This window comes from Martes martes (genome assembly GCF_963455335.1).
Source record: "Martes martes genome assembly, chromosome: 13".
Classification (NCBI taxonomy): Eukaryota; Metazoa; Chordata; class Mammalia; order Carnivora; family Mustelidae; genus Martes; species Martes martes.
In genome coordinates, this window is record NC_137901.1 from 61,580,115 (window position 1) to 61,604,084 (window position 23,970).

The window sequence follows — 23,970 nt, forward strand, 5'->3', positions numbered from 1 at the left end:
TACATTTTATAGATATATACTTCATTTTTGGCCTTTTTCACGCTTCTATTTATATATATATGTAAGTTTTTCATATATATGTGTGTATGTGTGTGTGTGTATGTGTGTGTGTATATATATATATATATATATATATATATATATATATATATATATATATAGTAAGTTCTTCCTCCTTTGCAATTTTGGGATTTAGTGTCTTCTAACACACAGACCAAAATTTACTCAGGAACAAGTGGATCACCCTGTTCTGTCCATCCTGGGAGATGATATTCCACCTCCCTTTTTTGTTTTGTTTTTGTTTGCTTTTCTGTTTTGGTTTCTGATCTCTTTGGATTTCTCTAGTGTGTCTTTTGATTGGGTTGTGGTGAATACTTTTGACTCTGCTCATTTGCTCATCCATTCTTCTCTGGGCAAAATGACTAGAAAGAAGAATTCACAACGAAAGAACGAATCAGAGATAATGGTTCTCTGCCACAGACCTAATTGATATGGATATAAGTAAGATGCCAGAGCTGAAATTCAGGATAACAATTATAAAGTTAATAGCTGGACCTAAAAGAAAAGCATGAAAGACACTAGAGAATCTCTTAGTGCAGAAATGAGATCTAATCAGGCCCAAATTAAAAATGCTATAACTGAGATGCAGTCTAAACTGGATGTTCTAACAGGCAGGATAAATGAGGCAGAAGAGAGAGTAAGTAATCTAGAAGATAAGTTGACGGAAAGGAAGGAAATTGAGGAAAAGAGAGAAAAATGACTAATAGCTCATGAAGACAGGCTTTAAGAAAGCACTGATGGCAAGAAACATACCAATGTCAGAATTTTTGGGGTGCCTAAAGGTGAAGACAGAGAGAAATGACCAGAAGGTTTATTTGAGCAAATCACAGCTGAAAACTTCCCTAATCTGTGGAAGGAAACAAGCATTCATGTCCAAGAGGAAGAGAGGACGGGACCCCTCCCAAATTCAATAAAAACAGATCTACACCCCAACATGTAAAAGTGAAGCTCACAACCTGAAAGCAGTTTTAGACAAGAAACTCTTAACCTACAGAGAGAGGAATATCAGATTAACATCAGACCTAACCAAAAAAACCTGGCAGGCCAGAAAGGGCTGGCATGATATATTCAGGGTACTAAACAAGAAAAACATGCAGCCAAGACTTTAGCCAGCAAGGCTGTCATTCAGAATGGAAGGAGAGATAAAGAGCTTCCAAGACAGACAAGAACTAAAAGAATTTGTGACCACTAAACCAGCCCTGCAAGAAATATTAAAGGGGATCCTTTAAGCAAAGACAGAACCCCAAAGTAACAGAGACCAGATAGAAATAGAAACAGTCTACAGAAACAGGGACTTTTCAGGTAATACAATGGCCCTAAATTCATACTTTTCAGTCATTACTCTGAATGTAAATGGGCTAAATGCTCCAATCAAAAGACACAGGTTATCAGATTAAATAAAAAAGCAAGGCCTACCCATATGCTGTCTACAAGAGACACATTTTAGACCTAAAGACACCTTCTTGAAAGTGAGAGGGGTGGAGAACCACTTATCATGCTAATGGACCTCAAAAGAAAGCTGAGGTAGCAATCCTCCTATCAGACAAATTAGATTTTAAAACAAAGACTGTAGGAAGGGATGAAGAGGAACACTACGTCACATTTAAAGGGTTTATCCAACAACAATAACAACAATCTAACAATTATAAATATTTATACTCCTAACTTCAGAGCACCCAATAATTATTATTTTTTAAAGATTTTATTTATTTATTTGATAGAGATACACCAAGAGAGGGAACGCAAGCAAGGGGAGTGGGAGAGGGAGAAACAGGTTTCCAGCTGAGCAGGGAGCCTGATTCGGGGCTTAATCCCAGGACCCTGGGATCGTGACCTGAGCCAAAGGCAGACACTTAACGACTGAGCCACCCAGGCGCCCTGGAGCAGCCAATTATATAAGTCAATTAATATCCAAGTTAAAGAAGCACACTGATAATAGAATAAGAGCAAGGGACTTTAACACCCCAATCACAGCAATGGACAGATCATCTAAGCAGAGAATCAACAAAGAAACAAGAGCTTTGAATGACACATTGGACCAGATGGACTTTGTAGTTTGTATAGAACAGTCCATGCTAAAACAACATAATGCACATTCTTCTCACGTGCACATTTAACATTCTCTGGAATACATCACATACTGGGTCACAAATCAGATCTCAACCAGTATCAAAAGACTGCACTGTACTATTCTCTGCATATTTTTAGAACACAATGCTTTAAAACTTGAACTCAGCCACAAGAGCAAATTTGGAAGGAACTCAAACACTTGGAGGTTAGAGAGCATCCTACTAAACAATGAATGGGTCAACTGGGAAATTAGAGAATTTTTTAAAAATCATGGAAACAAATGAAAATGAAAACATAACTGTTCAAAACCTCTGGGATACAGGAAAGGCAGTCCTAAGAGGGATGTACATGGCAATACAAGCCTTTCTCAAAAAATCAGTAAGTCCAACATATACAAGCTAAACTTACAACTATAGGAGCTGGAGAAAGAACAGCAAACAAGGGGTAAACCAAGCAGAAGAGAAATAGTAACAACTAGAGCAGAAATCAAAGAAATAGAAACTAAAAGAACAGGAGAACAGATCAACGAACTTAAAATCTGCTTCTCTGAAAGAATTAATAAGATCGATAAACACCTAGACAGACTTATCAAAAAGACAAGACAAAGGACCCAAATTAATAAAATCATGGAACCTCATAAACTACCAAAACTGAAAAAAGAAGAAATAGAAAACCTGAACAGAACCATAACCAGCAAGGAAATTGAAGCAGTAATCAAAAACCTCCCAACAAAGGAGTCTAGGGACAGATGGCTTACCAGGGGAATTCTACCAAACATTTAAAGAAGAACTACTACATAGTCTTCTGAAGCTATTTCGAACAATAGAAATGGAAACAAAACTTCCAAACTCATTTTATGAGGTCAGCATTACCTTGATTTGAAACCAGACAAAGACCCCATCGGAAAGGAGACTCACAGACCAATATCCCTGAGGAACATGGCTGGCAAATTTCTCACCAAGACACTAGCCAACAGGATCCAACAGTATATTAAAAGGATTATTCACCAAGACCAAGTGAGATTTCTTCCTGCATTGCAAGGGTGGTTCAACATTCACAAATCAATCAACGTGATACATTATAATAAAAGAAAGGGCAAGAACCACATGATCCTTTCAATTGATGCAGAAAAAGCATCTGACAAAATACAGCATCCTTTCTTGATTAAAATTCTCCACAGTGTAGGGAAAGAGGGAACACACCTCCATATAATCAAAACCATCTAGAAAAAGTCCACACCAAATATCATTCTCAATGGGGAAAAACTGAGAGCTTTTTCCCTAAGGTCAGGAACACGACAGGGATGCCCACTCTCACCACTGTTGTTCAACATAGTACTAGAAATCCTAGCCTCAGCAATCAAACAACGAGAGGAAATAAAAGGTATTCAAATTGGCAAAGAAGTCAAACTCTCACTCTTCACAGATAACATGATACTTTATGTGGAAAACCCTGAATATTCTACTCCAAACTTGCTAGAACTCATATACCAATTCAGCAACGTAGTAGGATACAAAATCAATGCACATACACTGTAACAATGTGACTAAAGAAAGAGAAATTAAGGAATTGATCCTATTTACAATTACACTGAAAACCATAAGATACCTAGGAATAAACCTAACCAAAACGGTAAAGGATCTGTAGTCTAAAAGCTATAGAACATCTATGAAAAGAAAGTGAAGATGCCACAAAGGGATGGGAAAACATTCCATTCTCATGGATTGGAAGAATAAATACTGTTAAAATGTCTATGTGACTCAGGGCAACCTACACATTCAATGAAATTCCTATCAAAATACCACTGACATTTTTCACAGACCTGGAACAATCCTAAAATTTTTATGGAACCACAAAAGACCCCAATTAGCCAGAGGAATGCTGAAAAAGAAAAACAAAGCTGGGGCATTACAATGCCTGACTTCAGGTTATGTTACAAAGCTGTGATCATCAAGACAGCATGGTACTGGTACAAAAACAGACACAGGGATCAATGGAACAGAACAGAGAAACAAGAAATGGACCCTCAACTCTATGGTCAACTAATCTTTGACAAAGCAGGGAGGAGTATCCAATGGAAAAAAGACCATCTCTTCAACAAATGGTTCTGGGAAAACTGGACAGCCATATGCAAATGTATGAAACTGGACCATTCCTTACACCATAAACAAAGGTAAACTCAAAATGGGTGAAAGACCTAAATGTAAGACAGGAATCCATCAAAATCCTAGAGAACACAGGTAGCAAACTGTTCGATGTCGGCTGCAGTAACTTCTTGCAAGACAGATCTCTAAAGGCAAGGGAAACAAAAGAAAAATGAACTACTGTGGTGGTCATCAAGATAAAACACTTCTGCACAGGTAAGGAAACAGTCAACAAAACTAAAAACAACCTATAGAATGGGAGATGTTTGGAAATGACATATCAGATAGAGGGCTGGTATCCAAGACATATAAAGAACTTATCAAACTCAACACCCAAAAAAGCAAATAATCCAGTCAATAAATGGGTAGAAGATATGAACAGACGCTTCTCCAAAGAAGACATACAAATGACCAACAGACACACGAAAAAATGCTCCACATCACTTGCCATCAGGGAAATACAAATGAAAACCACAATGAGATACCACTTCACACCAGCCAGAAAGACTAAAATTAATAAGACAGGAAACAACAAACGTTGGTGAAGATGTTGAGAAAGGGAAACCCTCTTACACTGTTGGTGGGAATGCAAGCTAGTACAGCCACTCTGGAAAACAGTATGGAGGTTCCCCAAGAAGCTAAAGATGGAGCTACCCCATCACCAAGCAACTGGGCTCCTGGGTATTTACCCCAAAGATACAAATGTAGTAACCCGAAGGGGCACCTGCACCCCACTATTCATAACAGCAAAGTCCACAATAGCTAAGCTGTGTGTGGATAGAGCTGAGATGATCTTCAACAGGCGAATGGATAAAGAAGATGAGGTTCATATGTACACTATTACTCAGCCATCAGAAAGGATGGATACCCATCATTTACATTGACAGGGATGACACTAGAGGGGATTATGCAATGAAATAAGTCAAGCACAGAAAGACAATTATCATATGCTCTCACTCATATGTGGAACATAAGGAATAGTGCAGAGGGCCAAAGGGGAAAGGAGGGAAAACTGAATGGGAAGAAAGCAGAGGGAGACAAACCATGAGACACTGGATTCTGGGAAACTGGGGGCTGTGGAAGGGGAGGTGGAAGGGATGGGGCAACTGGGTGATGGGCGTTAAGGAGGGCACAATATGATGAGAACTAGGCATTATATTCAACTGATGAATCACTGAATACTACATCTGAAACTAATAATGTACTATATGTTGGTTAATAGAATTTAAATTTAAAAAAGCTGAAAGATTGACAGAGAAGGATCAAAAATGTAAAATAAGATCTTTTTCATTATTAATCGATCTAGAATCAACTGTTTGAAGTAATATTAGTAACAATACATTAAGTGATTAATAGCATAAAATAAGTGAAATAAGAACAGCACTGCTACAAGGAATTGAGAATACTCTACAATAACACTCCATGGTAAGGTACTTCCAACTACAAATGAAATATTTTAGAATCATTTGAAAGTGATTTAGATAAAAGTGTATTACAAAATTTAGGGAAACCACTAAACATTATTTAAAAAGTGCAACTGAGGGGCACCTAAGTAGTGCAGTCAGTTAAGTGTCCGACTCTTGGTTTCGGCTCAGGTCATTACCTCAGGGTCCTTAAGACTTTCTCTCCCTCTGCCCCCTTCCCACCATACTTGTGCACACTCTCTCTCTCCAAATAAACTGTTTGTTGTTGTTGTTGTTGTTGTTGTTGTTGTTGTTTTTGCAATTGATACCCCCAAAGAGGAGATAAAATAGAATCATATAAAATTCTCAGTTAAAGCCACAGAAGGCAGAAAAAAGGGAAAAGAAATAAAGAACAAATGGCAGTGAATAAAAAACATTTGCAAACATGGTACATTATTAAGCCAATAAAAAGAAAAATTGTCAGAGAATTAAAAAAAATAAAGCCAACTACATTTTGTTTAAGAAATGCCCCCTTAAATATACAGACTCAGATTAAGTTACAAGTCAAGGGATGGAGAAAACACATCACATTAACACTGATTAAAAAAAAAAAAAAGATGGGAGTAGCTATATTAATTTCAGACAAGGCAAACTTTTGAAATCTCTTGTTTATCAATGAAAAAGAGGGGTACTTCATAAAAAATAACAATGCAATGATAACATAAGGAAAACATAACAATCCTAAACATGTATATATCTAACAAAAGGAGACTGAAGTACAGGGCATAAAGTGACAGAACTTAAAGTAGAAACAAACATTTCCATTATTATAATTAGAAACTTAAACACCACTCTGTCAGTACTTGATAGATCCAGCAGCCAGAAAATCACTAAGGGTATAGTTGAACTAAACTATTAATCAACTTGATCTAATGGACATTTATAGAATACTCCATTCAACAGCAGCAGAATATACATTCTACTCAAGCTTATTACATGAAATGTTCACAAAATAGACCACATTCTGGGCCATAAAATACACCTTAACATATTTAAAAGAATAAAAATCATGTAAAATATGTTCTCAGACCATAATGGAATTAAACTAGAAATCACTAACATAAAGACAGCTGGAAAACCCCTGGAAATTGAACAACATACTTCTAAATAATCCATAGGTCAAAAATTCTAAGAATAAGTTTTAAAACATCTTGAATTAAAAATGGAAATACAACGTATCAAAATTTGTGGGACAGAGTAAAACAGGTTTACAGAGAAATTTATAGCACTGAATGAACATACTAGAAAAGACAAGTGTAAACTCAGTAATATAAACTTTCACTTAAGGAAACTAGAAAGAGAAGCAAAATAAACCTAAAGCAAGCAGGTTATCACCATCATTATCAACATCATAGCAACAATCAATGAAACTGAAAAGAAACACAACAGAAAATATAATAAAACCAAAATATGGTTCTCTGAAAAATATCTCCCTAAGTTTCCCAAGAGAGAAAACACAAATTACTAATATCAGAAATGAAACATAGAAGTCTTGACTACTGACCCACAGACATTTAAAAAGTGATAAGGAATACTGTAAACAACTTTATGACCACCAATATGGTAACTTAGGTAATGGAGCCAGTCCTTAAAAAATATAAACAAACCAAAAATCATACAAGAAGAAAAAGATGACCTGAATAGTCCTGTATCTTTTAAAGAAACTGAATAAGGATTAAGCGCTCAAAAAAATCACCAGCCTCAGGTGTTTTTACTAGTGAATTCTATCAAATATTTATGGCAGAAATAATGTCAATTCTCCACACTCTCTTCCATAAAAATGGAAGAAGACTTCCTAACTCATTTTATGAGGCCAGTATTAGCCTATTACCAAAACCAGATGAAGATATCCAAGTAAACTATAAACCAATCTCTCTCAAGAATATACATGTAAAAATCTTCAACAAAATATTAGCAAATCCAATCCATCAATGTTTAAAAACAATTATACACCAAACCAAGTGGAATTAGTCCAGATACTCAAGAATGATTGAACAGTTGAAAATCAATCAATGTAACATATCAACAAGCTTAAGAAAAATCATAGGATCATAGGGATTGATCTAGCAAAACCATTTGACAAAATCAAGCACCTTTTCGTGACTTTTTAAACTCTAAGCAAACTAAGAGTACAGGGGAACTTTCTCAATCTGATGAGGAACATCTACAACAAATCCATGGTTAATGTGATACTTAAGAGGAGAGAGACCAGGGACTTTCCTCCTTAGACCAGGAACAAGGCAAGGATGTCCTCTCTCACTATTCTTACACTCAATGTGTACTGCAATTCCTAGCTAGTGCAGTAAGACACCCCCCCCAACCCCTCACAAAAAGAATCACTGATACACTCTTATTATAGAGTAGTGACTTATTATAAAGCTACAATAACCAAGACAGTGCAGTATTGGAGAAAGCAAAGAAACAGACCAACAAAACAGACAGTCCAGAAAGAGATGCACATATATATAGTCAACTGACCTTTGACAAAGGTGAAAAAGCAATTCAATGGAGAAAGGATAGTTTTTTCCAACAAATGATACTGCAACCAGATGTCCACATGCAAAAAAATGAACACAGACACAGACCTTAACCCTTTCACAAAATTTAAGTCAAAATGCATCACAGGCCTAAACGTAAAATGCAAAACTATACCATTTCTAGAAGAAAACATAGAATAAAGTTTAAGTGACTTTGGGCTTGGCAATGACTTGCTAGATACACCACCAAAAGCAGGATCCATTAAAAAAAAAAAAGGGTAAGTTGGACTTAATTAAAATTAAAAACTTCTCTAATGAAAGACACTGTTAAGAGAATAAAAAGACAAGCCACAAATGGGGAGAAAATATTTGCAAAGCATGTATCAAAGACTTCATCTAAAATTCAAAAAGAATTCTTTAAACTCAACAATTACAAAATGGGCTAAAGATATGAACAGACATCTCACTAAAGAAGATACACAGATAGCAAATAAACATCTGAAAAGATGCTCAATCATCTCACACATGTGAAAATAGCTATTATTAAAAAAAAAAAAAGAAAGAAAGAAAAAGAAACAAGTGTTGGTGAGAATGTGGAGGAAAGTGCTGTGCATTGTTGGTGGGGATATAAACTGGTGTAGCCACAATGGGAAACAGTTATGTCCCCAAAAAACAGAACTACCATATGATCCAGCAATTCTACTTCTGGGTATCTATCTGGGGTGGGGTGGGGGGGACCTGAACTCAAAAAGATATATGCACCTCCATATTCACTGCAGCATTATTTACAATACCCAAGACACAGAAATAACCATCAATGGATGATGGATTAAAAAAAATATAGTACACAAACACAATGGATTATTCAGCCATAAAAAGAGTAAAACTTTGCCATCTACAACAGCATGGATGGACCTTAATGGCATTATGCTAAATGAAATGTCAGAGACAGAAAGATAAATACTATGTGATCTCACTTATATGTGGAATCTTAAAAAAAAAAAAAGAAAGAAATCTGAACTCACAGGTAGAGAGAACAGATTGATGGTTGCCAGAGGCTGGGGAGAAAGACATATGTGGTGATGGATGTTGAATCATTATGTTGTATGCTTGAAACTAATAATATTATATGTCAACTGTATCTCAGTTAAAAAAAAAAAAAAGATGCTCAACATCATTTGTCACTAGGGAGTTGCAAATTAAAACAACAATGAGATACCACTACACACCTGTTAGAATTAACTAGTATCCAAAACACTAACAAACACAAAATGCTGGTGGGGATGTGGAACAGGAACTCTCATTCATTCTTAGGGGGTATACAAAATGGTAATAGGCAACATGAAAGACAGTTTGGCAGTTCCAAAGAAAGCTAAACATAGGCTTAACATACGCTCTAGCAATAATGCTCCTAGGTACTTACCCAAGTAAGCTGAAAAATCTACGCAAAAACCTGCATATAAACACTTATAGCGGCTTTATCCGTAATTGCCCCAAACTGGAAACAATCAAGAAATCTTTGAACAGGTGAACAGATAAGCACACTGAGGAACCACTATACAAAGGAATACTATTTAGTGATAAAAAGAAATGATCTCTGAAACCATGAAAAAACATGGAGGGAAACATGTTGCTAAGTGAAAGCAGTCAGTCTGAAAGGGCTATATACTGCACGATTCCAGCTATATGACATTCTGGAAATGACGAAACTATAGAGAGAGTAAAAAGAGCAGTGGTTTCCAGAGGCTGCAGTGTCCAGGAAGGAAGAGATGCTTAAGTGGAGCACGGAGCATTTTTAGGGCAGCAAAGCATTCTATATGATCCTATAGGTGGGTAAATGTCATTATACATTATATTATACATTATACATCTGTCAAAACCCACAGACTAACTGTGTAACACAAAAAGAGAACCCTAATGTAAACTATGTACACTAGTTAATAATGTATCAATACCAGTACTTCAACTCTAACAAAGGAACAACACTACTACCAGATGTTCATAGCAGGGGAAACTGGAGGTAGAGGTGCATAATATGGGAATTCTCTGTACTATCTCTGTTCCATGTTTCTATAAACCTTAACTTCTCTAAAAAATAAAATCCATTAACTTTTTTTTTTAAAGTACACTCTGGCCTTGCCAAATACAACTGATATTTAGTATAGTTTTAACTTAAATCACAGGTAAAAGGAAGGGATACATTGTAGAACTCATTAGGCTGGACCATAATAAAAGGGATAAGTGAAGAAAAGAATCGCTCTAGTTATAAAAACTCCCTCCGTTACCATCAAATGGGGGAAATTCAAATTTTCCTCTTCCAACAGATAAATATTCTAATTTATGCATTTCAATCTGCCTTAATCACACCTTAACTGATGTTTAGAAAAAGTAAATGCATGCAAGTTTGTAGTCTTTCTGGGCTGTTATTTTCCTACTTCTTAACAAACTTGATACCTTCAATTTAATTTCTATTATATAATCCACCTCCTTCAACCTCCTTCAACTTATTCTGCTTTTGAGCTTTCTAATACAAGAATTTAGCAACATATACGAGCTGTGGCAATGATGGAGCCATTGTTAAATTCTTAATCTTCAGGAAAGGTTAAGTTATGCCCCCTAGTGAATTCCCAAGGAATCTCATTAATAATTCACTGATTTCCAGAGCCGTCTTAAATGTCAAATGTATCATCTGTAGAGAAAATCAATGATTTTTCCAAAATTACTACATAAATATATTCATTTACACAAAATGTTTATGTCTTTTTGTTTCCAGAGGATCTAAATTTCCTAAGGCAAGCCATAGTGATCTCTAAATGCTAACACTGGTCCAGAATCGACATGGTCCCTCCTCCAACTCCTTCTTTTCTGGGTCTGGCAGGTGTTACTACATTGCAATAGGAAAAATGCAGGCTTTGCAGTCAGAAAGATCTGAGTTCCAGCCCTTTCCAGCATTATTTTATGTAGATTTCTCTTCATCCTTAAAGTGGGGTTAATTAAACTTTTATACTATAGTACTTATGATGATGAAATGAGAAAAATATGTTAGGTATCTACCATTTAGTATGCTGTAACAATAATTGGTTCTAGTTTTCCTTCTTTACCTTCTCATCTGCTGACCTGGCCAAACCAAGTTCATATTCTTCCTTCATCTAAATTTTTATCGTTATTCCACTTGGGTGACCCATGCAAAATCCCAGCTTCTTTAGCAATGCATTCCACCTTGAAGTCATCTAATACTTCTCCACAACTGAAATCCTGAAACTACTCTCTGCAGCCTCTTCTACTTACAGCCTTCACCGTTACTCTCTGGACTCTAGTTCCAGGGCCGCACTCTACCCTACCTTCCTTTTTCTTTCAAATCTAACAGCTCCTCCTGGTTTCATTCAGAAGTCTTTAACCAGCCTCAATTCTCCGTGCATTACTTGGATTACTACTTTGTCCATCTGTAAATACCAGCCCACAAAATGTAATCTTGAGCTAGTCCAACTGTTTTTCCTACAACTTCATCTAGGAGCTAAGCACTAACAAAAATCACACAATTGAGTAAATCAGTACCCAGCATACACTGAGGGTACCTCATCTTATTTCAGAAAGGCTGTGAATGTTGTGTGACAACCCACAGTGGTTCCTGATCCAATCAGCTTCCTCTCCCTTCCCTCAATGACCATTCCACACCTTTCCCAACCACTTTAAACCACTTATACTTTATTTTCAGCCCATGATAAAATAAAAAAGATATATAAAATCACATCTCTCCTATTTAAACTCTCCAATTTCTCTTAGAGTAAAAGCTTAAGTCCGTAATTACAATCATCTACAATACCCCAAATATCTCCTCCCTTTTCTTCTCTGAATGCATCATCTACTCTTTCTTTTTCTCACTCTGCTCCAACAACACTGGCTCACCTTTGCAGCTCTTCCAACGTGTTAAAAAGGCCACTGTAAGAATATTGCACTAGCTGTTCCCTCTGCTTGGAAGAGTCTTTCTCCAGATGTCTGCATGGCTAATTCTTTCACTTCCTATGAGTCTTCTTTCAAATGGCATCCATTCCATGAGGTACCCCTTGACTACACTATTTAAAATCACAATACCACTTCCAATCCTTCCTTCCCAACATCCTAATCTTCCTTATGTTGCTCTATTTTTCTTTTTTCACAACAGTCCTCTTCTAACATCCTATACAATTTACTTACTTATTGTGTTTATTACTTAGTGGTCGCACAAGACAGATGAACCTATCCCCCTCTTCCCTTTAAAAATGAGCCAAAGTTTGGGGGCGCCTGGGTGGCTTAGCGGGTTAAAATGAGCCAAAGTTATTAGGGGTGAATTTTCTCAACAGCCTTCCCACTTGTAAAGTTACCTGCACCACACCTATTTCAGAATCCCTAAACTCCTTTCTCAGAAAAGAAGCTCAATCCTCCACCTGTGTTCTAGATCTAACCTCTTCCTGTCTTTTCCAAGACTCTGCTCAACTACATTTTCCTTGTATTTCACTGCCATTCTCCTTCCTGTACTTCAACAGCCCTCTCCTCTGGCTTCTTACCTTCAGCATATAAGACATGCCATTAAGAAAATAGGTCTCTCTGTAATACCTGCCCAATTTCCTATTATCCTCACTGTATTTAAGGATTCGTAGTTCAGTGGCAGCAGTTTCTGCTGTAATTTCTGACCCAGAGAAGAGCAGTCACAAAGTTCTTCATGGATGCTAGGGCTCCCCTCATAAATTGACTTCTCACTGTCATGGTGAAAGGCATCTCCTCTACACCCTCCCACAGTGGGTGAGCTGGTCTTACATGATAAATCCACTCCACCAGTCCAATCTCCCTTTGGATCCTTTCCTCTATAGTATAGCAAGGCAGTTCTGGTGTTTTAACTTCAGGAAGCATGGGTCACCTTTGGGTCCAAGCTTCAGCCAACTAACCAAACTGTCAGAAGCCTTTCTTGATCCCTCAAGCTGTAATAGTGAATCCAGAATCTTTGCTTAATGGTTCCTATATCAATAAATTTGACCTGGTCCAAAGTTATGTTCCTTCCACCATTATTCCACCTTTAATATCCAACCCCACAAAATTTCCCCAGATTTCTACAAATTTAAAAAAAAATCATGTGGTTTTTAGAGTGCAGCACTCCTCTTCATAGGACACATTTTGTAGCTTCCCTTTGAGGGCCTACTAGGACTTGAGTCTAGTAGCAAAGAAGTGTAGTAGGGGTAGTTCTTAGGGAGAATGGGCTATGTCTTGAAAGGCAAGTAACTCCGGGAAGGCCAATTCAGGTACTTCACACAAAGCAGGATTAAATTCTCAAAGAGGAGCGGAAGGGCGCTTTTGCTGGCAAAGACAAGGGATTAAAACTTAGGGGTTCAGTACCCCATTCCAAATTTGAGGAATGCATTCCTTCTCAATCAATGTCCTCTTTCTAACAGCAGATACTCTGTTAGATGGGGAATTCATTTTGCACTGTAATTCAACCATTTTTCAGGATGGGGCTCTGGGTTTGGTTTTCAGCAATCTCAGCTCTGCATCTACAGAAGATGAGTTTCTTTAGGCCAGACATAAAACTTTCCAGTTATTTACGCAGAGCTTGAGCTGGGAATCAGGAGACCTGAGCTCATCCTCTTCTTTCCCCTTTCTCCAGCATAGTTAGCAGCTAGCAGTTAGCAACCAGTCCGTCTCATTATACTTGGTAATTTGACAAAAATGTTTTAAGTCATCAAATAGGTGATCATCCCATCAAGAACCATATCTTTTATAAATACTTGCATACAGACGATAATGTTCTGCCTTTTGCATATATTGCCACATCATATCATAGGCTATCAGTGCCCTTTTCACCACTGGAAATAGTCATTAATTAGTGCCTTTAAATCCAATTAGGGAACCAATTCCAAGAATACTATAACCAATTCAGAAAACTCATCTTTTTTTTAAAAAAAGGTTTTATTTATTTGTCAGACAGAGAGAGAGAGAGAGAGAGAGAGAGAGCACGCACACACAAGCAGGCACAGTGGCAGGCAGAGGGCGAGAGAGAAGCAGGCTCCCTGTGGAGCAAGGAGCCCGATGTGGGACTCGATCTCAGGACCCTGGGATCATGGCCTGAGCCGAAGGCAGTGGCTTAACCGACTGAGCCACCCAGGCGTCCCCAGAAAACTCATCTTTAAGAATCTGTTCCTCTAGAATTACTCTCAGCACCAAACTCTGAATCAGACAAGTTTCTCCAGAGATATAAAACCAACAGGAAATAATGTATACCTAAATCACTATCTATCTGTTTTTAGGTTTATCTATATTTAGGTAAATGGATATTTATTTCTATGTATTAGGAATCTTATTAGATTACTTATCTAAATAGATATAGATTTTAAGAAATTGGCTCACAAAACCATTCGGGCCAGCAACTCTGAAATGTATAGGGCAGACTTGTAGGTTAAAAACTGGCAGAAATCAGTGCAATAGTCTTGAGAAGTATTTTTTCTTCTTGAGACACTTCAATTTAAAAGTCAGGCCTTCAGGCACCTGGGTGGCTCAGTGGGTTAAAGCCTCTGCCTTCGGCTCATGTCATGGTCCCAGGGTGCTGGGATCAAGCTGCATCAGGCTCCCTGCTCAGCGGGGAGCTTGCTTCCTCTTCTCTCTCTGCCTGCCTCTCTGCCTACTTGTGATCTCTGTCTGTCAAATAAATAAATAAAACCTTAAAAAAAAAAAGCCAGGCCTTAAATTGATTGGATGAGACCCACCCACATTATTGAGGGTAATCTCCTTTACTTAAAGCAGATGTTAACCACATCTTGTAATACCATCACAACACCTAGATTAGTGTTTGATTAAATAACCACAGTAGTATAGCCAGTCAAGTATATAAAGTATATATGTCAAGACATAAACTAAACACCACACATAATAAAGTTAGATTTCTCAACTAAACCTGACTTTCAACCATACCAAAAACTTTTTGAACAAGAATATCTTATGTGCTCCAAAAAGGCAGTAAAATTCCAGTAGGATGACTTTGGTGAGTGGACTGGAAGAACATCATTCTTCCAAGACTAGAGAAACAACCCTTCCACAAACCACCTCTCTTCATCCTCCAACAACACTATTAGGCTTAGGAAGCTCTAAGATTGTATCTACTTTTATGTTTCAAAAATGCGATCTTCAACTGCACAACAGAAATCATACTTTAAAATTACATTTCTGAGTGCTATCACTTTTAATGACTTAAAAAGAGGAATGGTATCTACTGAATCTGTTGCTTACCTTTACTTTAGAAAACTTGCAAGTTACTACTCCATTTTCTCACACTGACAAAAGTATAATCCAAACCAGGACAATCCAAAGCACGCTGGGTGAATAATGAGCCAAATAATCAAAACAGTGCGTAAAGAAATCTTATAAATGGACTGAAATAAATTCTGTTATTTCCTTTAAAAAAAAAAGAATTTTTAAAACTTTTCTTGGCAATTCATTCATTCAGTAAGCACCCAGGTATGCCAGGCACTATTCAAGGCACTCATTGAACAAAATGATGATCCTTGCCTTGTTGGAACTCATACTATAGCAAGATAACATCTTTATCGAGTTATTTTCTCTCTGAACATAATACCAAGCATTAGGAAGTATCAATTAACTTTCTGAAGATGTATTATATGGGAGCCAACTTCCAGTTCTAAGGCTGGTTTTCCAGCAGGCACTATTTCTTTATTAGCATAGATTCTGTTCTCTGGAGCCAGCATGCCTGGGTCCAAATCCTAGTTCACTACTTCCCAGCTGCTTGACTTTGGCCAAGTTACTTAACCTCATCTATAAAATCATCATCATCATCATAACCATGACCATGATGATCATAATCATCATCATAGCAACTACCCTACTGGATTACATAAGAATTAAATGAGTTCAAATATGTAAAGCACAGTCTGGCACACAGAAGGTACCAAAATATTAGCTATTATTTTAATTCAATATTCAGAAAACCAGATATTACTCAAGTAATAATGGGGGAAAATATCATCAACAGTAATCTAAATAGAATTTTATCTGGCCCATTCACTCCTTCCATTACTACTACATTCAAGAGTTCTTCTATCTCAACTCAAACTGCATGACTTTCAGTTACGTTTGATAAAAATCCTAAGATGTGATCTCTCTATATCCCATGCATGCCATTAATTCATGATGGAGTTTATATAAACACACAGTTAAGAGGCTTTAAATCTAATCAAAAATTTTCTTAAGAAGTCAAAATTGGATTCATTTTTTTTCCAAAATTATAACAGCAATTATCTCAATACTTCAGCATCAGAACCACCAAATACGTGCTATGTCATCGCTTAGTTCTAGTGGATGGATATGTATACAGTACAATCTCTAGGACCTATACCTTTGCAGTGGTCTATATACATGAATTGAAATTAATTCTCAACACAGCTCATTGCATATAATAAAAAGTACAGGCACAGTCATCTGAAATTGATGGCTCATCCTCATTTGTTAAAAATAGGCCTCATTCTTGGTCCAAAGTTTATAAAGGGTCAACAACCTCAGAAAGGTTAATGCCCACAACTTAGAAATGACTAGATGGTAAACCACAGGCTGCAAATGTTGCCATTCCCAAAGCGAAGTCTCATTAATATCACTATCCCCCGACAAGTAGGTAGGCCAGTAAAATGCGTTTGCATGGGATCAGTTCTGGTAAAGAATTCAAGGTGAACTGTAATCTAATCATGCCCCCTTTTTAAAACTGTGAATCTAATCACGCTATTTTTACGCCATTAACGTGGAGAGGTGCTGAGGCACAACAACGTTAAAATGTACACGCATCAATGACCTTAGTTTACAGTTAACAGTTTTGACCCTACTTTTCTCGGGATGAAAGACCTGAACTATGGAGCTTCCGAGTTTCAGTACAGTAAGTGCCTTGGACTCTAGTGGAAATCTGAGGAGATGGACAAAGTGCATTTTCTCCCCCAACCATCCCGTACGAGAAAGTCCAGCCAACACAGAATAACAATACTGTAGGGTTTCTCCAGAACAGGGATGGGCTGCCCCTCTCTCCAGAATCTGACAGATGCGAATGGCCTTCTTGAAGGGAGGTATGGCAGAGATTTCCCAAGTATAGCAGTAAAGAAAGATCCGCCAGTCCCTAAGATGTAAGATATTGCTCATTTTTAAAATAACTGCAAGGGCGGGGGCTCCCAGGTCCCCCCTCAGCCATCTTCTGACGTAGGTAATAGCAGAGATTGAAGGGTTACAAAGCAGAAAGCTGAAAAACAGTCCCCCAAACAGGATTTGCCGAGCCACAGGCCTGCCAGAGAAGGGCGGGGGTGACCTCTCTCGGCCGCCAGGGGTGGTGGGCGGGCCAGTGTGGAGAACCCCCGCCCCGCCGACGGAATTACCAGCGTAGCCTAGGGAGCGCGGGGCGCGGGGCACGTGTCAGGTTCGCGCCCTAGTTCTTCTCCCCAACGTGCACCGGGGTTGAAGGTGCCCTCTGGACCCCCCCACCCTGCGCAGTTCCTTAGAGGTCTTGGGCCCTGGCTACCTCTTAGGAGATTGAGGCCACCGCCGTTTCTCGCCGCATAGGCCAAAAGACAGCTCTTCTAATGGCACTCACCAGAGTGACCTGATCGAGCGTGGGTCAGGGTGCCGGAACTCCAGGGGCTCAGGCGAACGCTGGCTCCCCGCCCCTACCGCCGGCACCCTCCCTGGCCCTCCAGCCGCGCCCACTAACAACGTGCTTGCTACTGTCCGTGCGGCTCCGCGCGTCCCTTAGCAGGCCCCCGCGCGCGGCACGACGGGACTCGTAGTTCCGGCTCGAAGGTCGAGAGACCCTCCACTCGCAGCCGAGAGCGGCGTCACGTGACCGTCCACTCCCCGGAAGTGGCGTAACAACACACGCGTGGCGCCGACCGCCGCTTCCGCAAACAGAATTGTAGATGGCTGTGTGGTAAGTGTGGTGTCTGGAACTCTGGCCATCCTTCTTTGTCTTTAGTCCCTCCGTCGCCCTCGCGATGCAAGGGGCACTCCCAACTCCTGACATGGGCTCGTTTCGCGCTAGTCCTGTTCCTTCAGTACCGTTCGCTGGAGGTTTATTGTGCACCCAACCCGAAGCTAAGTGGGCAGTACTTGTGGGAGTCGGCAGGCTCTGTCGCTCATTCAGACCGAGCAAGCCTTGCACCTGAGAGCTGGTGCAGCCCTGAGAGCTGTCTCAGGCCGCACCTCGGCGGTGCTGAGAAGGCAGGCTGGGGGAGGGATTGTCGGATCCGAAGTAGCGTCTGTGTTGTCTTGAGCTGCGGATAGGAAATGTGAGCTGGAGGTTTAGTAAGAGCTAGGCCGCGCCAATGACGGAAGAGGGTGATTTTGGCTGAAGATTTCCCTTCTCGCCTCTTTTGCGTCCTCTTAGGCCTCCCGAATGGACCCCCGTCTAGCTGACGGGTCAGAGTGTAAGGGTTATCCTGCTTGAGGTTAAGCCTCGGGGTCCTTAGGGCTCGGTCGTTCTCTGAGAAACTGAAATGATAGAGACGTGGCCTGCCTCAGAGGTGTGACTGTAAAGCCAGGTCGAAATGCCTTTTTGGGTATTTAATGCATTTCCATCTCGGTGTCAGTTTAATCATTACCCTGAGGTCCTTCCTTGAGGATTCTGAGGGGCAGCTCAATTTAGTTTAGAGTTTATTCATTATTGCACTTTGATTCCGTTTTTAACCTTCTTACCCATTTCTGCGGTCCTTTAAAATTTTGTGTGGTTTATTCTGACCTAGACATTTGATAGTTTGGTGGCCAGTATTACTACATAATCATTTTAAATGGTTATACTGAAAATTACGTTTCTGGGTGTGTGTGTGTGTGTGTGTGTGTGTGTTTCCCTCTGATTCAGTTCTTCCTCCTAGTTTGGCACGTCTTGGTATTTTGTTACCTACACCTTGGGTAGTGAAAACTAATATCCCTTGAAACCCTTCCGGGTTTATAAGGACTTGTTTTTACCCATTCTCTTAAGCAACTTCATTTTTTGTTCTATTTCTTCACTCAAAAGATTTTTCACCCACCTTTTTTTTAACTTTCAGGTTTTGAATTTGTTGAATCTCACCACTTTTTGGACTTTTACTCTCCATTCTCCGTTTGGTTGGAATAATACACCCTAACGTTTTATTTCATTTTATTTTTTAAAAAAGATTTATTTATTTGACAGACAGAGATCTCAGGTAGGTGGAGAGGCAGGCAGAGAGAGAGAGAGGAGGAAGCAGGCTCCCTGCTGTGCAGAGAGCCGGATGCTGGGCTAGAGGGACCATGACCTGAGCGGAAGCAGAGGCTTTAACCCACTGAGCCCCCCAGGCGCCCCACAGCCTAACATTTTAAAAGTGGTATATAGATTGTAAGCTTCTTGAAGACTAACCACATAGTGCCTTATTGAGATCCTCCGTAGTTGAAGTATAGAAAAATTGTCAAATGACCTAGTAAGTTCCTGTTCCATAGTTTACTTATTTCTCTCTCCCTTCCATTTTACTCATGAGCCTATGAACATTTGAAGGAGACTTAATAGTCATTAAGTTGCAGACTGGGTTTTGAAACTTCTTGTCCAAAGCTATTTCTGCTGTCTTCACTTTCTAATTCTGGCACCCATTATGAAATAAGGATTTCAGAAGTTAACTGTAGGTTCCCAGACTTTTCCTGTTCTTGGTGCTCTTAGTCTCTGAATTTTTTTTTTTTTTCCCAGTATCACTAGGTCAAAAGAAATACCCACCAGTTCTGCTTAGTAAGTAGTTTAATCCAAAGAATTTAGTATTTATGTCTTAATAACTACTTAAACAATAATACACATGTTGAAAGGAAAAAATGATGTTTGTGTTTAATTTTTCGTTAACCATCAATGCTTACTAATGGGATGTGTACACCTATTGGGTACTGCACAGTTTCTCAAGCTTTGAAATAAGATTTGACATTGCCAACTTCATTTCCTATTTCACATTGATTTCCTGTGGTGCCACCAAAATCTCAGCTTCACAAGTTCTGATAGCATTGAAAGGAATGTAGTGCGGTCTATTCAGTTGACGCTGTGCTCTATTTGAAGCTATACTTGTGGTATCTTCCATATGTCAGATACCAGGGTTTCCCTTAAAATTTTTTTTTTAAGATTTTATTTATTTATTTGACAGATAGAGATCGCAAGTAGGCAGAGAGGCAGGCAGAGAGAGAGGAGGAAGCAGGCTCTCCGCTGAGCAGAGAGCCCGACGTGGGGCTCGATCCCAGAACCCTGGGATCATGACCTGAGCCGAAGGCAGAGGCTTTAACCCACTGAGCCACCCAGGTGCCCCTCCCTTAAAATTTTAAAGTGTCCTGCTGTGCCTGTACAAGTTTGTTATAGTGTCCAGCTCACAATTTGGGAACCAAGGCTATAAATTGAGAATCAGAATAGAAATGGAACTAGTGCTTGTGTAATAACCACGCCCCCCCCCCACACATATCAGTCAGTTTCAACGCCAGTAATGACTTTTATGGGTAAGATTGTGTGTATGTTTAGGCATTATAATTAGTACTTCCATATATTCAGAGATTCATCTGTAACATATATCAGTTAAACATATATCAGTTAATGTTTTCAGTATTCTCACTATAATGAGATTTTTTTAAAAAACTCCTAGTTGGTTACTGAAATGAAATGGCTGGCTTCTGGTTAAAATTGATTTAAAGTTTCAGTACTCGTGTTTACAAGTAATATCAAATTTTTGCCATTCCAGTGTTAGTTCATGAAGTTTTACTATCTATTTAAGTAAGCAAAAATGGAAAATTCTGCAAAAGCAGAGGAGTGTGGAAAGATCTCTCTTGAAGAGGCAAAAGCATCAGTAGATTTGGAAACAGAATCTTCATTCAGTATTAATGAAAACACAACCACTCCTGGGACTGGCCTTTCTGAAAAGGCTCCTATCTGTGGACAAGTAGACACACCAAAAAAGAGAAAAATGGAATTTGAAGATGATCTTATAAAGGAAAGTTCTAGTTGTGGGGAAGATACTCCAACCAAGAAAAGGAAACTTGATGCTGAAATTGTCCCAGAGGAAAAAGGTTCTGGTGATGATGAAGGCATTTCAAGGAAAAGAAGAATGGAAACGGGTGATTTTCCAAAAGATGAACCTTCTACTGGAGATGGCGCACAGAAAAAGAGAAAAATAGAACTTGAGGATGTTCCTGAAAAGCAAAAAGTATGTTGAATGTATTTTTTTATTCATAATGGGATGTGTCATTGAAATGTGGAACTGTTGTGAATATTTTTTATTTAATCTTAAAGCTTAAGAATGTTCTATTAGTAATAGATAATGTCTTAAGAATGTTGTATTAGTAATAGATAATGTTTTAAGATAGAGTAGGCTTTTAACTCCTGTAATTTAGTTGCTTTTATTTAGGTGAAACTTAATGCTAATTGAGATAATTTTTGTTATTTAAGAACTCTTATTTCACTAGAAACCTGAAAGCTAGTTTTTATAGTTTGCTTTTTCTCAGTGTTTTAAAAAACACAAGTGTTAAGTTCCAAATGATATACTTTTTTTTCCTTTTTTATTATGTGTTCATCAGTGCTCGCTTCGGCAGCACATATAGTAAAATATTATATGTTCATCACTTTCCTGTGTCAGAAATAGTAGAGATTATGACTTAAAAGATAAATTTCAACATTACACCCAGCTTTAATGTAATTCCTTTAACTATATTGTTTCCAGTTTCTCATCGGGGTAGTTACATAAGCCTGATATTTTGGATGGGTAGTGTAGAACAAGGGACAGCAAGTTATTTTCATCTGGGAATATTATATTATGCAGGAATCTGAGGCAGAAGATGAGTTTGGATGGAAGGAGTACTTTAGTGAATGAGTAAAAGTTCTGGCATCAGTCCTGGAGAGTAAAGTGTTAGGCCAGGCTTTTGCCATTGGTATGGTGTGAACCCTTCTAACAGAGAGGAGCTTGTATTATACACACAGTTTTCAAACTTTACCAGCAGCAAGACCCTTTTTTCCAAGTAAAAATATTAAACCTGATACATAAGATAGGTAAAAGATGAAGCACTTTGGTTGAACAGAGAAGTGTGGGAATTTGAAGCCCTTTGTATACTGTGGCATTTTTACAGAATGTCTTAGGTAGGTAGCACAAATGGAAACTGTTGGAATAGATTAAAAGAAAAAACAAAAAACATTGACCCTGAACATGGCTTAATGAGTTCTAATTCCTTTATGTGTGTTATCTCATTTAATACTTACATCAATTTTATATAATAATATAATAAATATAACTTGTTCCTATTTTATTTTCTTGTAGGAACCCAATCCACTGACTGACATTTATTGAATTGAATAAATCAGAACTCTGGAAGAGTACTGGTTTTATTTAGACATTGAGACCAAAATTATACAGATGAAAGATCAAGATGAAAATCTTAAACCAAGAGATGTTTTTAAAAATAGGGAACAGGGGAGAACAAATCTTATGTGTGATTATAATTAGTGGGATTTTTGTCATCCATGCCATTGCTTATTCAAGTTTACCAATTTCGTTAGTATTTTATCCTTATATAGGTCAGATGCTCTTTTAGCTTATTTTTGCCATGTTCTGATTCTTAATTTTGTTTCATTCTCTTATTTTCAGAAGTTAGAAGAGGGACACAGTTCAGCCGTGGCTGCCCACTATAATGAACTACAGGAAGTTGGTTTGGAGAAGCGTAGCCAAAGTCGTATTTTTTACCTAAGAAACTTTAATAATTGGATGAAAAGCGTCCTCATTGGTATGATTGATTGATTTTTGATTTATAGCTTGGAGTTTTTTATTTCTGCTTATGTTTCATTTTTTTCCCCAAATGATTACTCATATGCTAAATCATTAAGTCTTTCCTTCGTGTTCATTTAATTACCAAGTCTTGACTTCATAAAACTGGAGCAAAAATTAAAACTAGACCTTCAAGATAATTCTTTTCATATTTTCTTTTGGACTATGTAAGATATATGAGTTTGATTGATATTAAGTTCATAAGTCAATTAGGCTTTCAAAAAGCAGTGTGCTCCTTTTATACTTAAGATTACCTAGTGCTATTAAGTAATTATTCTATTTTACTCTTAATAGTTTTAGAACAGTGACATAATGTTGGATTAAGTATTCAGCTTCTATTAAGTCAAGAAAATGGGCAGGGTCATGATTTTTCATCTCTAGACCTTTAATGAGTCAAAAGGTTATGTGGAGATTTTTCATTGTACTTGTTTTTCTTGTGAAGTGTCTAGGGAAAAATAAAGTTTACTTTGAGACTTGATGAAGATATTCAACTTTTTGGAGCCTGCATTTTATTTGTGGAAACTCATCTTTAGAATTAAAATGGAAATCTTTGGTAAAAATCTGATTCAGAATATATTTATTGCTTTGTATATCTAGCATATTAAGTAGTCAGATTCCTTATGTGAGTTTAGAGATTTTTTTTTTTAGATATTATTTATTTGTCAGAGAAAGAGCACAAGCAGGGGGAGTGGCAGGCTCCCTACATGGAGCCCCATGTAGGGCCTGAGCTGAAGGCAAATGCTTAACAATTGAGTCACCCAGGCGTCCCAAGTTTTAAAAGCCAGTGGGTTTTGAAGTTTTTTAAGTAAGGTTTTTGGGTTGTTTGTTTTTTTTAAAAGCCAGCCTCAGATAAAGTGAGAATGCTTTCATGATTACACTAGAAAGAGTAAGGTGCTAATTATGGGTACTTCCTACTAGTTTTGATGATAAGTTACTAATTCTTATTTTACTTACTTATTTTAAA

At 38.1% G+C, this 23,970-nt stretch overlaps 2 protein-coding genes across 4 annotated transcripts in view; one reads left to right on the plus strand and one right to left on the minus strand.

Annotated features, from left to right (window-relative positions):
- Nucleotides 1-18,007, minus strand: part of FAM210A (family with sequence similarity 210 member A) — a 35,483-nt gene extending 17,476 nt beyond the window's left edge. Inside the window, exon 1 of one of the 2 annotated variants that reach the window (XM_080822027.1) lies at nt 17,819-18,007. The gene's annotated coding sequence lies outside the window, so the exon portion shown is untranslated. Of the gene's footprint in view, nt 1-17,746 lie in introns of both variants that reach the window. The other variant, XM_080822028.1, reaches the window with a different exon arrangement.
- A 51-nt stretch (nt 18,008-18,058) lies between these two features.
- The window catches only part of RNMT (RNA guanine-7 methyltransferase), a 36,011-nt gene continuing 30,099 nt past the window's right edge, over nt 18,059-23,970 (plus strand). Inside the window, exons 1-4 of one of the 2 annotated variants that reach the window (XM_080821056.1) lie at nt 18,116-18,151; nt 19,266-19,403; nt 20,937-21,398; nt 22,830-22,965. In XM_080821056.1, the coding sequence (XP_080677182.1) occupies nt 20,979-21,398; nt 22,830-22,965 (556 nt within the window). In that variant the 5' untranslated portion in view covers nt 18,116-18,151; nt 19,266-19,403; nt 20,937-20,978. Of the gene's footprint in view, nt 18,152-19,265; nt 19,404-20,936; nt 21,399-22,829; nt 22,966-23,970 lie in introns of both variants that reach the window. The other variant, XM_080821055.1, reaches the window with a different exon arrangement.